This window comes from Solea solea, chromosome 20 (genome assembly GCF_958295425.1).
Source record: "Solea solea chromosome 20, fSolSol10.1, whole genome shotgun sequence".
NCBI classification, from domain to species: Eukaryota; Metazoa; Chordata; class Actinopteri; order Pleuronectiformes; family Soleidae; genus Solea; species Solea solea.
The window spans coordinates 18,675,985-18,688,694 of record NC_081153.1 but is presented as its reverse complement, the minus strand read 5'-3'; the positions used below and the strand labels follow the sequence as shown (position 1 = coordinate 18,688,694).

Here is a 12,710-nt window from a genome sequence, read left to right as displayed (position 1 = left end):
CTGGCAGCTTTAATTGGCTCTGCACGTGCCAATCCCAGGTGCAACTAATTGAGTCCACACTGGTACTTGTAGCGCGGCCGGAGGCGGCCTGTTTATCGGGTGTCCAGCAGCTACGACAGACCTTTCACTCGGATCTATGGCTGGGCTCAGACTGGAGCTTCTACCGCTGTTGGTGGTCGTGGTGTTGACTGGGCATCTGCCTCTGCTCACGGCTTCACCTCGAGGCTGGGAGTGGATCGACAACGCTCAGCTTTCCACTCTGCTGGAATCAGGAGAGTTGGGCTCTCCCAGTGTTTCATCATCGTCTTTATCATCATGGACAGGTGGACTGCTAGCTCCAACAATGACCTGCTTTTTTCACTCTGTGTTTAGACTCATACTTATTTTTTACCAAGAGTGTGGCCTTAATATTTAATGGCAATGTCATTATGCATCATGACATTTTGGGGGGGGAGCTTAACCACTACATTTAAGTTTAATTCAAAATGATATCCCTGTCTATCCAACACTGTATTTCAGTCTAATTGGAATTCAAGTTCAATCAGCATTCACCTCAACTTTCTTAAAATGATTCCTGTGTATGTGTAGTGTGTGGGAAATGTTGTAGCTTGCCAATGTACATTTCTAGTGATTTATTTTGTAAGGACCTCAGTAAGTGCAATTTAAGTTTGTTTTTCATGTAAATTTATTTTTAAACCAAGACAAGGCCATGTATTTTTCTTTTTGCTAAGTGTGAGACAATTTTTAGATTTTTGAATATCACAATATTCTGAATGGCACTTATTTTGTTCTGGTTAATGGTGACATCGTATTATTACAAAAGCTACCAGTAGGTAGCTTTTGTAATATTGCACATTATACATGTGTACATTATAAATGTGTCTTTTGTTTTGCTGACTGGCTTTAACGAACCTTCTTGGAAACAAGCCATCTATCTTTGTCATGGGTGCGCCCACGTGAACACAAGTGTCAAAATACTCAATTTCTACCATGGTAAGATTTTTGTCTTGGCTACAATAATTTGTTTTGTCACAATTTCCCGTCCAGATGACGACAGAGGTGAGGAAGAGGAAGACGAGCCAATTCCTGAGGATGAACTCCCAGAGTTCGAGGAGGAAGAAGGTGTTGCCACTGGCAATTTGAACGCCAACACTGACCATGGATTCCAAGTGGAAAGTGAAGACTCAGAATACTGGGCCAACAATGTAGATGGTGGATTCCAGATGAGTTTTGTGGACTCTTCAGAAGATGGGACTGATGATGGTTTGGACTCCACTGAGACAGATTCTGACAGCTCAGAGTTTGACTCCAGTCCATTTCCTCGCTCTGTTGATCAACCCAAAGTCAAGGAAAAGTGCACCAAGCCAACGACGGAACCATCCAAAGCTCAGAGTGTGTGCAAACTAGATGTTGTTCAAACTAAAACATTCCTGTTGTGCAAAATGGCTTCTCTTTCCATAGTGATCACTATTGTGGGTTTCAGATTGTGTTGTACCTGCGGGAGAGCAAGTAACTTGTGGCGATTCAGGAATTACCCCTGCAGACTGTGAAAAGATGGGATGCTGTGTTTGTCCGACTTCATCTGCTTGCTTCTATCCACTGGATGGTAAGGTTTCTCTTCTGGTGCTTTTATCTTTATAATATCCTGAAATTGTAATAATTTTGCTGTCTATTTAGAGTGCACTGGGGATCAACACTTTGTTTTTGCCATTCGCTACAACTCTGCCAACATCCCTGTGGACCCTACCAAGCTTGTTATTCCTGGATATACAGACTGTAAAGCAGTCATTGTTAATGACAAGGTTGCCATCTTTAAGTTCAAAGTTACTGAATGTGGAGTTCGTGCTTATGTAAGTGTTTTTGTTTTTTTTTGTCTCCTCCCCCCCCCCCGTTGAAATTTTACATGGCCTGCTTTTTTTCATGTCAGATTGTAGTTTGTGGCTAAAGAACTGCAATATTGCTTTCTCCGGCAGCCAGTGCAGCATCTATAGATGCATGCTTAACCTGAGTGACCTAATGCCCTCAAATGATTTCTCTGCAGGAAGTTGGTGAGACAAAGATCTACCTGGCTGAAGTACAGACTATTGTCCAAGCTCTCAACCTCAAGTATGGTATCATTACTAGAAGTGATCCGCTCAGGTTAGTGGCTTGTACAGTACACTTAACAATTCTAATAGTTCTGACACTGATCATCTGTAGTGTAAACCCTAATCCCACTGTTTTTTACAGATTCTTGGTAGAGTGCCGCTACAGCAAAGACGGCTCTGCTCAGCAGGGACTGGCCAGTGCTGGCGTCATGGTCAAAGTCCCGTCTTCCACCTTGCCGTCGTCTATAACCTCGGGTGGTTTATATGCCGTTCTGCTAAGGATTGCCAAAGGTCATTTGTTTCCTAAAACAAAGCAATTGTCAATCTAGAGTGAGATTGTATGAAATTGGCTCTTAAGTGGTTACTTTAAATGGCATTTGTTCTTTATAATCCCAACAGATAAGACTTATTCAAGTTTCTTGCCCACTTACCATCAACCATTACGGTTGCTCCTTGGCAAACCAGTCTATCTTGAGCTGTACCTGTATTCTCCCGTACCATATGCAACGGTACTTGTCAACTACTGCCTAGCTTACCCTCGCTCTGCAAAGAATGCATTGTTGCTCATTTATGAAGGGTAAGCATGAGTTTCTGAACCCACAGCATTTGCATTGAAATATCCTGACCCTCTGGCCACTCATCCACGTCTTTTGTTTCCTTCTGTAGCTGTGCCAATCCTTTGGACAAAAGCGTGTCCATCCTTAAAGTCAGTGACCTTCCACAAAATCGCAACAGGAGGCGCTTCTTAGTCACTGCCTTTCAGTTCATGTCTCAAGTGACAAACAAGTACCTTAATGAAGAAGTAAGTAAATGCAATCCCTATGTGCACCCACTGTCTGAAATTTTAGAGCTTAATTGAGAATTGCAATGTGATCTTGTTCTCCTTTCCCAGAAGTGTAGTTTTTAATGCAAGTTTCTTTTGCTTGCAGATTTATTTCATGTGCTCTACAGAAGTTTGTTTCTCAAATGAGAGGTCATGTGAAGAGCGCTGCTTTGATGGAAAGGTGAGTCTCTGAATTTGGAAAGTGTGACAACTGCTTCCTCTAAAATGTCTAATTCTTTCTTTTTCACTTGCAGACCCCATAAGGATGTGCTGGGAGACTTTATATGAACTGAAAATAAACCTTTTTATAATACAGAACTGATGGCGTGATCTTGTGATTGTCAAACACTGTCTGAGGAGGTTTACATTTACGAACAAGTGAACCCAGAGGATATGAGCTTGTTGAAACAGTCGCTGGTGCTGAAATATTTGCACTGCAGCCTTTAACGGATCACTTGTGCAAATATGTCAATTGTCAATTTGCCTTCTGTACATTCAAGGTGCATTTTGTCACTATTATAACTTATGTTTTTTAATGGTTGCATTTTTTTGCAGAAGCCTAGCCTAAAATCTGAACTAACTTGATTGAAATTTTGTGAAGTGCAGTAAATGCCAGGTGCCTTAAATAATACCTGATGCAGTTCATGATTACTAACACTGGAAGGGCAGACTGGACGTTTGTTTAAAGCTCCATTTTAGGAAAAGCTCAAGACTGAATGCTGTCTGACATTATGAAAGTAATGTAACAATACAGGAAAAATCCTAACCTAGTGTTAAATGAGCACTCTCAAAAATTGAGTGATCAGTGGGTATGAAATTCATCCCAAAAGTGCATGGCAAACCCATACATGTATCACTCTAGATGAAAGTGTCTGTGTGGGGAATGATATAGTTCAAAATATTTGCAATGCATAATTAATTGAAGTGGCAGACACATGAAACTAGAGGTCTGCATGTGCAACAATGCTTTAGAAAATTGGGATTTGGAATTCACATGCACAAAATGAAGTTTTAGGAAACAACTGTTTACCTTTTCATACTCTTTGCTGTTGGAGAAATAATAGTAAAAAAAGAGAATGTTATGACAGTGAGATTTTTTTTTTTTCTCCCAAATATTACCTAACTCCAGCCTATTCAAATGGTGGCCTGTGGTTCCACACGAAACAGAGAAAGAACTAGAGAAACACTTTTCACTGTCCCTCAAATATTCCTACAGGAGTCTGACAGGTTTGATAGCATTGATGGTTTTCTAGTTTTTGTATTATGAGCACTGAGATGTTTGTGGGTCGTGTATGACATGTTTTCTTTATTTCACTTTTTTAAGACAAACGTGCAAAACTGCAAACTAATATTGTGCACCTTTTTAGATTTCATGCACTTTACGACCCACCTGAGATGACAAAATCATTCATTTTTTATAGAAAATAGTAACAGCTAATACTGGGCACTTTTGTATGCACTTTGAGGACCAGTTTGACCAAAATCTTATTGCTAGTTCTTTTATTATATTTTTAATTTAATGCACTATTTGATGTCATTTTTAAATTTCTTCTCACCTGCTGCTTACTGGCGATCTCAAATATTTGACAACCCTTTCAGTAAATGGTTTTGCCCTCCTAACTCAAAACTAAACTAAAGCCTTGTCAAATCTTGCTTTCCAAACTAGAATATCAACTGATTAATTATTTAATAAAGTAAATGTCATGTGACTGGGACAGAATGTTTTAGAAAATGATGAATGAATAATAAAAAAGGAGAAGGCTGTTTTCTTTTACCACAGATGACAACGCATTCACAGATCACCCACAATCCCTTGCGCCCGGGGTATTTAAACCAATGACTTGGCAGCAGTTTGGTTTGAACACCTTCACTTTTGACAGAAGTCGGTGTTCGTAAACGCAGCAGCTGACCAGCTTCGAGGAGGAAAGTCGCATGTGTACACTAACTGCTCGGGAATAAATACAAAGTAAGTTCTACAATCTTCGTACAGGTTTGTTGTTTTTGTATTTCTTTATACGTGTCGCAGGAGTTAGCAGGGAAGGCTAGCAGGCTAACTATGTGTGTCACATGAGTTACATACAGGAGAGTCAAACATGTATTATTTAACCAGAAAACACACACGATCTTATGTTTGCACCACAACTTGCCTCAAAATGAGCATGGTTTTGTTTAAAGCTATATGTTTATATGCTCCATGCTTACAGGGACACTTAGGTGTTGTCAATTAAACGGATTTACTTTGATGTACAGCTCAATTATACATTCAGTATCTTTTACTTTTTGGAAAGTTCATTTTGTGTCTTTTTAATTTCTAAATTATCGAGTATGGTCTTGGCACATGTAGTAAGGTTTTGTTTGTATTAGTTTGTGTGTGAGAATCACTTTTCATGTGAATTTACTGTACAATATAGATAAGTTTTGATTTAAATTCATGAATATCATTGTCTCAAGATAATACCCCAAACCTCTCTGTGTATTAATTATATCAACAAATATCCTCTTAAAGCTGCAGTGTGTCATTTTTGTAAATGACCTGGATGTTCTGCAGTTTGATAAATGCTTCTTACCCCTACTTGCTGAACACACACATTCTCCCCAAGTTAGGTTTGATAGTATTGCCTGAGAAAGCCTTATTTTAGATAAAAGAGATGCACGCAAATAAACTATAGTTATGTGTATGCATTTTTGTATTTAATGGGGCTGCAGCCAAATATTGATTTCATAATCAATCAATCTGTCCATTATTTTCTTGATTAATCAACACATTTTTCATCCATAACATATCAGAAAATTGTTATAAATATGGATCAATTTTCCTAAACCTCAAAATAATGATGTCCTAAAATGTCATGTTTTTAACCTTTGTCATATGGTGCAAATAAAACATCAAATATTTAGCTCCACTTTCTGATGCATATCTGTCCCTCACCAATAACAGCATGCGCTTGTGAGAGGAAATGAAAGTACAGCTGCAGTCAGAGGAGGGCGGGTTATCTGTCCTCCTACCTATAAAATAGCACAAGCTTTGAGTTTGGTGCTCACACTGTTCTTCCTGTTGTAACCTCAGCTTCTCCTGTGGCTGGCAAAGATGGCTCACCTCGAAGAACTTTTCAAGTATGTGGACGACAACCAGGATCTGTACGTGCAGGTAAGCCCCAGCTTCACTTACTAATAAGCCTTACACTACTCAAACATATCATTATGTCAAACACCAGTCATGTAGAAGATGATTCTTTTCGTATTTCCTAGCGCCTTGCTGAATGGGTTGAAGTCCAGAGTGTGTCTGCTTGGCCAGAGAAACGTGGAGAGATCAAGAAGATGATGGAAATGGCAGCCAAGGACATCGAGAGACTGGGGGGCACAGTGGAGATGGTGGACATTGGCAAACAGCAAGTGAGTGTACTGTTACTGTTTGAATTACTGTCTGACTAATGTCTGAATAATAATAAGTGTGTCTAAGTGTACTTACCTACATCTGAAAATCTTCACGGCTGTTTTATTATGATACATTTGAATTTCCATTTTGTTAATGCAGCTTCCCTCTGGTGAGGAAATCCCTCTGCCTCCTATCATCCTGGGGCATTTGGGGTCAGACCCTAGTAAGAAGACTGTGTGTATCTATGGCCACCTCGATGTCCAGCCAGCCAGTATTGATGACGGCTGGGATACAGAGCCTTTCACTCTGGTGGAGAAAGATGGTAAGTAGTACAGTACAACTTAGAGTAGAGTACAACTTTATCAGCTATGTTGGACACAGATTTGCCCTGGAGCTGTTTTTGCACAGTAAAATGAGTCGATTTTTCTCGATAAAGGAGTATTGAATTCTGTTTTGGAATGTAAGAAGAGATGCAAAGGGACACAGCTTGAGTTTTCTTTTCTCATTCTTTTGTTTTGATTTTCACTTTTATTTTCATGCTTTCATTTTTGATTTCGCAAACTTGCAGAAATGAAAGATCAGTATGTCTGACTGATGTGCATGTTTATATTGCATGTTTATATTATTATTAACTGTAATCCTCTCTGGGTGCTTAAGTTGTTTCGATCACTGTTATTTAGTTTAGTTTTAATGTTCCTTATGCTTTCATCAGCTTTGTACTCGTACAATGTAGGGCATAATTTCAAAGTCCAGTTTAGGAGAGCCACATTCTTAGTCGTGTCTTATCTTTGGGAGTCACAGGTCAAGTTAAACCAGTGATGTTGTTTTTAAGAAGGGTCAGTAATAGGCTCAGCTTTTCAGAGGGCAAAGGTGAAACATTAAACCTAGTGTCTTTACCACACAAAATGTGTGTTCACTGTTTTTGTTTATTTTATTCCAGTTATTGTTTAAATGGCTTGTACTTCAAACAGTCGCAGTGAGAATAAAACTATTGTTTTGTTTTGCATAACTTAGATGGCATTCTTGCATTGCCTCTTGCCCCTTATTAAACTCTGCACAATAGCGCAGATGCTCCACCTTTTAACTCAGAGGGTGTGGTAATCATGTGTTACACAACACAGAATGTCAAGACTCAACAGTGAGCAAGGTCCTATGAACTCTTTAACTACAGAACTATCCACCACAACCTGTCAGTCAGCTTCCTTTTCCTCTGATGTTAATAGAAAAAGCTGCAAAGATTATTGTTCTCTCCTAATACATTATAAAGCCACATACTCTGTATTGACGGTTTACTCTCAAAACACATATGTTTCTCCCTGGATTTATTTCCATGCTTATACCAATACCTAAAAACGGTCTGGTGAGTTTTGTAGTGACGGTCAGCTGACAAAAAGTCCCAAATCCTCTTACTGCTGTCTCCATCCTGTCTGTTCAGCTCTATTTTTGCTTATGTCAGGTTTAATTCTGTTTCTTTCTGTTTGTTCACACACTAATAAGATAAGTGCTGACACACCATAGCTCTGCTTTCCACTCTTATCATGAATGAGTGGCCTATAGCTTTGGACTCCTTCAGAGCCCCAATATGTATGTATAATAATAACAATAATAATACAATTATTAATATCAGTGTGACAAAGTGATCTACAGAGGAGAACTAAAACCACAAGAGGTGGCAACACGATACCAAGACTAAACTCTATGAGCACAGGGAATATGAATATTGAATATGAGATAAAATAAAATAAATTAATAAGTATGTAAAAAAAAAAAAGTCTGTTTGTACCATTTTAAAACGAATGGAATAAAAAAAAAGCTACAGACTTGTCTAACTGCAGAAATTGATGACTAGACAACTTGTGTTACATGTCACTGAATAATAGAGTGTGTTTATCTGCTGGACAGCGACCTCGGACACATGGTCAGACAGATTTTAGTTAAAACTCACAGGGAAGGAAAAAATATTGCATCAATCATGACTTTAAACTAAAACGTTTTTTGTTTTTTTTTTTTCTTTGCAGGTAAGCTCTACGGAAGAGGGTCTACTGATGACAAGGGTCCAGTGTTGGCCTGGTTTAACTGCATTGAGGCCTACCAGAAGATCCAGCAGGTAAAGTTACTGTCACATTTTGGTTTTTCGCAGTGATATGAGAGATGAATCACCTCTGTGTTTGGAGGATAGAGTTGATCACTTGTTTATCATGTTAGTCATCAGCAGCAAAGTGATCAAAGGTCTGTGGATGAAATTGCTGATGGTGTTGCATGTCTTATACGGCCGTCACTTAATGATTAAACCAAGTTACGTCACCCTTTACTTTTCCCACTGTGATCTGTATCTGAAACAGCCATGGTTGAGTACATTTACATCTACATTTGCAGTTTATGCTTAACTTTAAGTGGAGGTTTCCAAGTAACAAAGCAGTTATCTATTGTATCATCAAGAATGTAGTTCTGTCCCCATTTTAGAAGATGTGATGGTCATTGTGAGAATCGAAGCTTTTTTATTGAGCTTAATTATCAGTTGAACTTGATCCAGTCTTGCAAATAACGCCTGATGAGATGGTTTACGTTTATTTTTCCCTTTTTCTCTCTTAATATTCTAGGAGCTTCCCATCAACATCAAATTCTGCTTTGAGGGTATGGAGGAATCTGGATCTGAGGGCCTGGATGAACTGGTGATGTCTCGTAAAGACACCTTCCTGAAAGACGTGGACTATGTCTGCATCTCTGACAACTACTGGCTGGGAAAGAACAAGCCCTGCATCACGTATGGTCTGAGAGGAATCTGCTACTTCTTCGCTGAGGTCAATATCAGCAATCTACAGTGTGTCATACAGTGTTTCAGAATGACAGCAGTGTACTGCAAGATTTTGTGAAAACTGCGTTTTGATGCAGCACATCAAAATAAGAGTTGCTCTTAACTTTAAAGGTGGCAGGCTGTGAAAAGGACCTGCACTCTGGTGTGTTTGGTGGCTCCGTTCATGAGGCTATGACTGACCTCATCGCACTCATGGGCAAGTGAAGACTCTTTATCAAATCTAACGTTGCTAAAACCATTTAAGTGCATGTTTACAATCAGATTTTTCTCACACAAATGTGTTTCTATGACCTAGTTTTAATTTCTTGTGTTTGTCACTTTTTTAACAGGTAGCCTGGTAGATGTGAAGGGAAACATTTTGATTCCTGGGATTAACGACAGTGTGGCTTCTCTGACAGTAGAGGAGAAAAAGCTGTATGAGAAAATTGATTTCGACTTGGCTGAGTATTCCAAAGATGTTGGAGTTGAAAAGCTTCTGCATGACACCAAGGCAAGGAAATGATTATGATCAGTCAAAGAACAAAAAATATTCTTACATTTAGCAATTACTAGTGCATCAGTTCAAAAGATATGTGAGTAACACACAGACAGACGTTCCTGGAATTTATAAATAGATGTTTTATGTTATTTATGACATTGCACTTATATCCATCTCACTGTTAACCCTGTCTGAGATTTCAGCACATTTGAACCTCTTTTTAAAACCTTTCAGTAGTTTCTACTCACACTTGTTGAGGTTTGAGGACAGATGATGGTGCAGTTGCACTCCTATGAGGCAAATTGTGGTTTGAAAAATGACAGAATTGGTTGTTTTCATTTCTATAGGAGAAAATTCTAATGCACCGCTGGAGGTACCCATCTCTTTCTCTCCATGGTATTGAGGGAGCGTTCTCTGAAGCAGGAGCCAAGACTGTCATTCCCCGAAAGGTCATTGGAAAGTTCTCCGTCCGCCTTGTCCCCGATATGGACCCCAAAGTGGTGGAGAAGCAGGTAGACACTGAAAGACTGTTTGTGTCTCAAACAAACTCTGATTATATGATCTGGTTGTTTTTATGTGACTACAAAGTGGTGTGGATAGTTAAAAGTTGATGAATTTGCCGTCTGCTTAAACCTCTGCTTGTGTTTCACACACTGATGAGTCACGCTGTTTTAGAACAATATTTTGTCTGTGGTTTGGCCATGAATCATAAAATGTCAGTAATTTTAATAGGCTTTTAGTTTATAGTAATATACGCAACATTAGTCTTAGGAATATTCTTATTTTAAAGGTTATCAGCCATCTGGAGAAGACATTTGCTGATCGGGGATCTCCCAACAAACTGAAAGTGTACATGGGCCATGGAGCAAGAGCCTGGGTCTCTGACTTCAACCACCCACACTACATGGCTGGTCGAAAGGCCATGAAGACAGGTAAAAGGGAATGACAGAAATGTATATCATTCACTCGATTTTTCAGAAACAAATGGCTCTGCTACTAAGGATAATCCGACGTCTCTGTCAGCACTTTCAAGGGTAGAAATGCTTTAAAAGGGAGAGACAGGTCAGTGTATGGTAGCACTAAATAGGACATAACATGTTGTGTATTGTTGTGTATTGTAGCTATGTTTGACAATGATTTTTAATAGTGTATTTCATTTGTGAGTGCCAACTCCTAGTATATGAAAGTAGGGAGGTTTGCCTTGGGTCTTGATGAGTTGTAGCAATTCTGAATTGCACATAATTCAGTTATCATTAAAGCTAGTTCACAGCTACATTGCCAACTTCTCACATGCTGCTGCAGTCACAAGTCTCACTTTTGCTCCCATACATTCGCTCCCTGTCATCAGCTGGTGATGCACACCAACTCAGCTTCACTACTTATGCTGATGGCACACAAAATATGCTGATAACTTGCTTCACTTCTCACACAGAGATAAGTCAGTATGAGATATTTGCTTATATATTCGCAAGATATCTGATCTCAGCACAATGCAGGCTGAGTCACAAGCAGCTGAACGAGTGCTCTTGTCTATGGCATTCATCAGAGATCCCAGGTTTGATCCTCAGTGTGCTGAACAAGTCTCTGCACTCTCACAAAAATGACAGAAACCATGTAGTAGATGCCACAGCTGAGTATGTCAAGAGTATGTCAAGCTGCTATACTGAGACAACAGCCTGCTGCCACCACAAGAGGGCAGTAATATGAAATGAATGCACATGGGCAGCATCAGATCTTTTATGGGACATGTTGCTGTTCTGAGGTCAAATGTCAGGAAAGAAATTGCCTGCACTTCTGTGTTGTTTAATTGCTTCACATGAAAACTGTCAATACTTTTTTTTTTTTAACAGTCCAGTGATTGATTTATAAATGTTTCCATCTTTGGTTAAGTGTTTGGTGTGGAGCCTGACCTGACTCGTGAGGGTGGAAGTATCCCAGTCACCCTAACCTTCCAGGAGGCCACAGGCCGTAACGTCATGCTGCTTCCTGTTGGATCCAGTGACGACGGCGCTCACTCCCAGAATGAGAAAATCAACAGGTATAGTTACAGTGCACAGATGAATTTACTTTACCACCCATTCAGATCTGCAAATAATGGTCAAGAGAAGGTGTTTTTAATTTTAATAATTTATCTACCAGCATAGGTGATCCACACAACTTCGGATAAATAAAATAAATTGGATTGGATTACAAATCAAACAAGCTCATTATTTTTTGTTTTTCTTTCAGATCCAACTACATTCAAGGAATCAAGGTGCTGAGTGCTTATTTCCATGAGGTTTCCCAGCTGCAATGAAGCAATAGACAATACAAAATACAGTATTTTATTCACACTGCCTTCTTGCAATAAAGTGTTTTTCTTTGTCATGTTGTCCTGCTTCATTAACACCTTAACAGTATTTATTATTATTATTATTATTATCATTAGTGGGAGGAATTTGGGTGGGCTGTCAATTTTTTTTATACACACTGCATTAAAACATCTATCTTTTTAATCAAGTACAAACATGATCTATATTATTGGCACAAAACTCATTGATCTTTCAAAGAATATAAATGGGGGATGTACTAAATTAAAATTACAATAAAGGTGACATTTTTGCAAATTAATACAATATGTTAACCCAGTGATTGTTATTGTATTGTTAGTAGTGAATACATATTTGTGTGTCATATGCCAAGGTGTCTGCAGAGCCTACATAGGCTTACAGTATGCTACAAAAACATACCTGACAACAGGATGAAGTGGCAAATACACATCCAGTCAAACATAAAGCACTTTCCTGTGTTGCTGTGGGCATTTGACACAAAGTGAGCTGTATTTAAGATTTAAATGTCACCAGGGTCATCGGAGCTAGAAAAGAAGTCCAGACCTGCATTATTTTCCTTCTTCTTTTTGGGGCCACCTCAGTGGATTGTCTGCCTCCATCTTGCCCTATCCCTAATGTCCCTCTACACTAATTTAACAAAAATGGCTGGAGCAAAGGTCATGATTCAAACAATAAAACAAAAAGTAAATTTTAATTGCAATGTATAGTGTCGTTAATAGCATTGTTTTCTGTTAGCTGTTTTTCTTTTCTTTTTCATGTTTAGATTCAACACTTCCCTATTCATTCACATGTATGTAATTG

The 12,710-nt window shown here is 38.9% G+C and overlaps 2 protein-coding genes across 3 annotated transcripts; both read left to right on the top strand.

The window, feature by feature from the left end:
* The first annotated feature begins 102 nt into the window (after window positions 1–102).
* LOC131447652 (zona pellucida sperm-binding protein 4-like) lies at window positions 103–3,228 on the top strand. Its single transcript, XM_058619555.1, has 10 exons — window positions 103–323; window positions 1,048–1,392; window positions 1,484–1,606; window positions 1,678–1,850; window positions 2,042–2,139; window positions 2,230–2,378; window positions 2,487–2,664; window positions 2,754–2,889; window positions 3,017–3,091; window positions 3,165–3,228. Exons 1-10 carry the CDS (start codon window positions 137–139, stop codon window positions 3,171–3,173), a joined length of 1,473 nt encoding a protein of 490 aa, XP_058475538.1. The 5' UTR covers window positions 103–136; the 3' UTR covers window positions 3,174–3,228.
* A 1,507-nt stretch (window positions 3,229–4,735) lies between these two features.
* Window positions 4,736–11,943, top strand: cndp2 (carnosine dipeptidase 2). Of its 2 annotated transcripts, none has more exons than XM_058618317.1 (12): window positions 4,736–4,876; window positions 5,978–6,058; window positions 6,160–6,303; window positions 6,446–6,608; window positions 8,305–8,393; window positions 8,887–9,087; window positions 9,213–9,297; window positions 9,431–9,591; window positions 9,927–10,091; window positions 10,370–10,511; window positions 11,470–11,617; window positions 11,809–11,943. In XM_058618317.1, the coding sequence occupies exons 2-12, from the start codon at window positions 5,999–6,001 to the stop codon at window positions 11,873–11,875; spliced, it is 1,425 nt and encodes a 474-aa protein (XP_058474300.1). In that variant the 5' UTR covers window positions 4,736–4,876; window positions 5,978–5,998; the 3' UTR covers window positions 11,876–11,943. The 2 variants fall into 2 exon arrangements, with proteins under 2 accessions (XP_058474300.1, XP_058474299.1); XM_058618316.1 differs by having other exon boundaries at window positions 9,213–9,301; window positions 9,435–9,591.
* The last annotated feature ends 767 nt before the right edge of the window (window positions 11,944–12,710 follow it).

Bases quoted from the DNA above. Each gene is read 5' to 3' on its own strand.
- LOC131447652 (XM_058619555.1), top strand. From the start codon at position 137: ATGGCTGGGCTCAGACTGGAGCTTCTACCGCTGTTGGTGGTCGTGGTG. The intron at 1,607-1,677 runs GTAAGGTTTCTC...CTGTCTATTTAG, and splicing joins TTGCTTCTATCCACTGGATG to AGTGCACTGGGGATCAACAC. The intron at 2,890-3,016 runs GTAAGTAAATGC...TTTTGCTTGCAG, and splicing joins ACAAGTACCTTAATGAAGAA to ATTTATTTCATGTGCTCTAC.
- cndp2 (XM_058618317.1), top strand. From the start codon at position 5,999: ATGGCTCACCTCGAAGAACTTTTCAAGTATGTGGACGACAACCAGGAT. The intron at 9,088-9,212 runs GTCAATATCAGC...TTAACTTTAAAG, and splicing joins TCTGCTACTTCTTCGCTGAG to GTGGCAGGCTGTGAAAAGGA. The intron at 10,092-10,369 runs GTAGACACTGAA...CTTATTTTAAAG, and splicing joins CCAAAGTGGTGGAGAAGCAG to GTTATCAGCCATCTGGAGAA.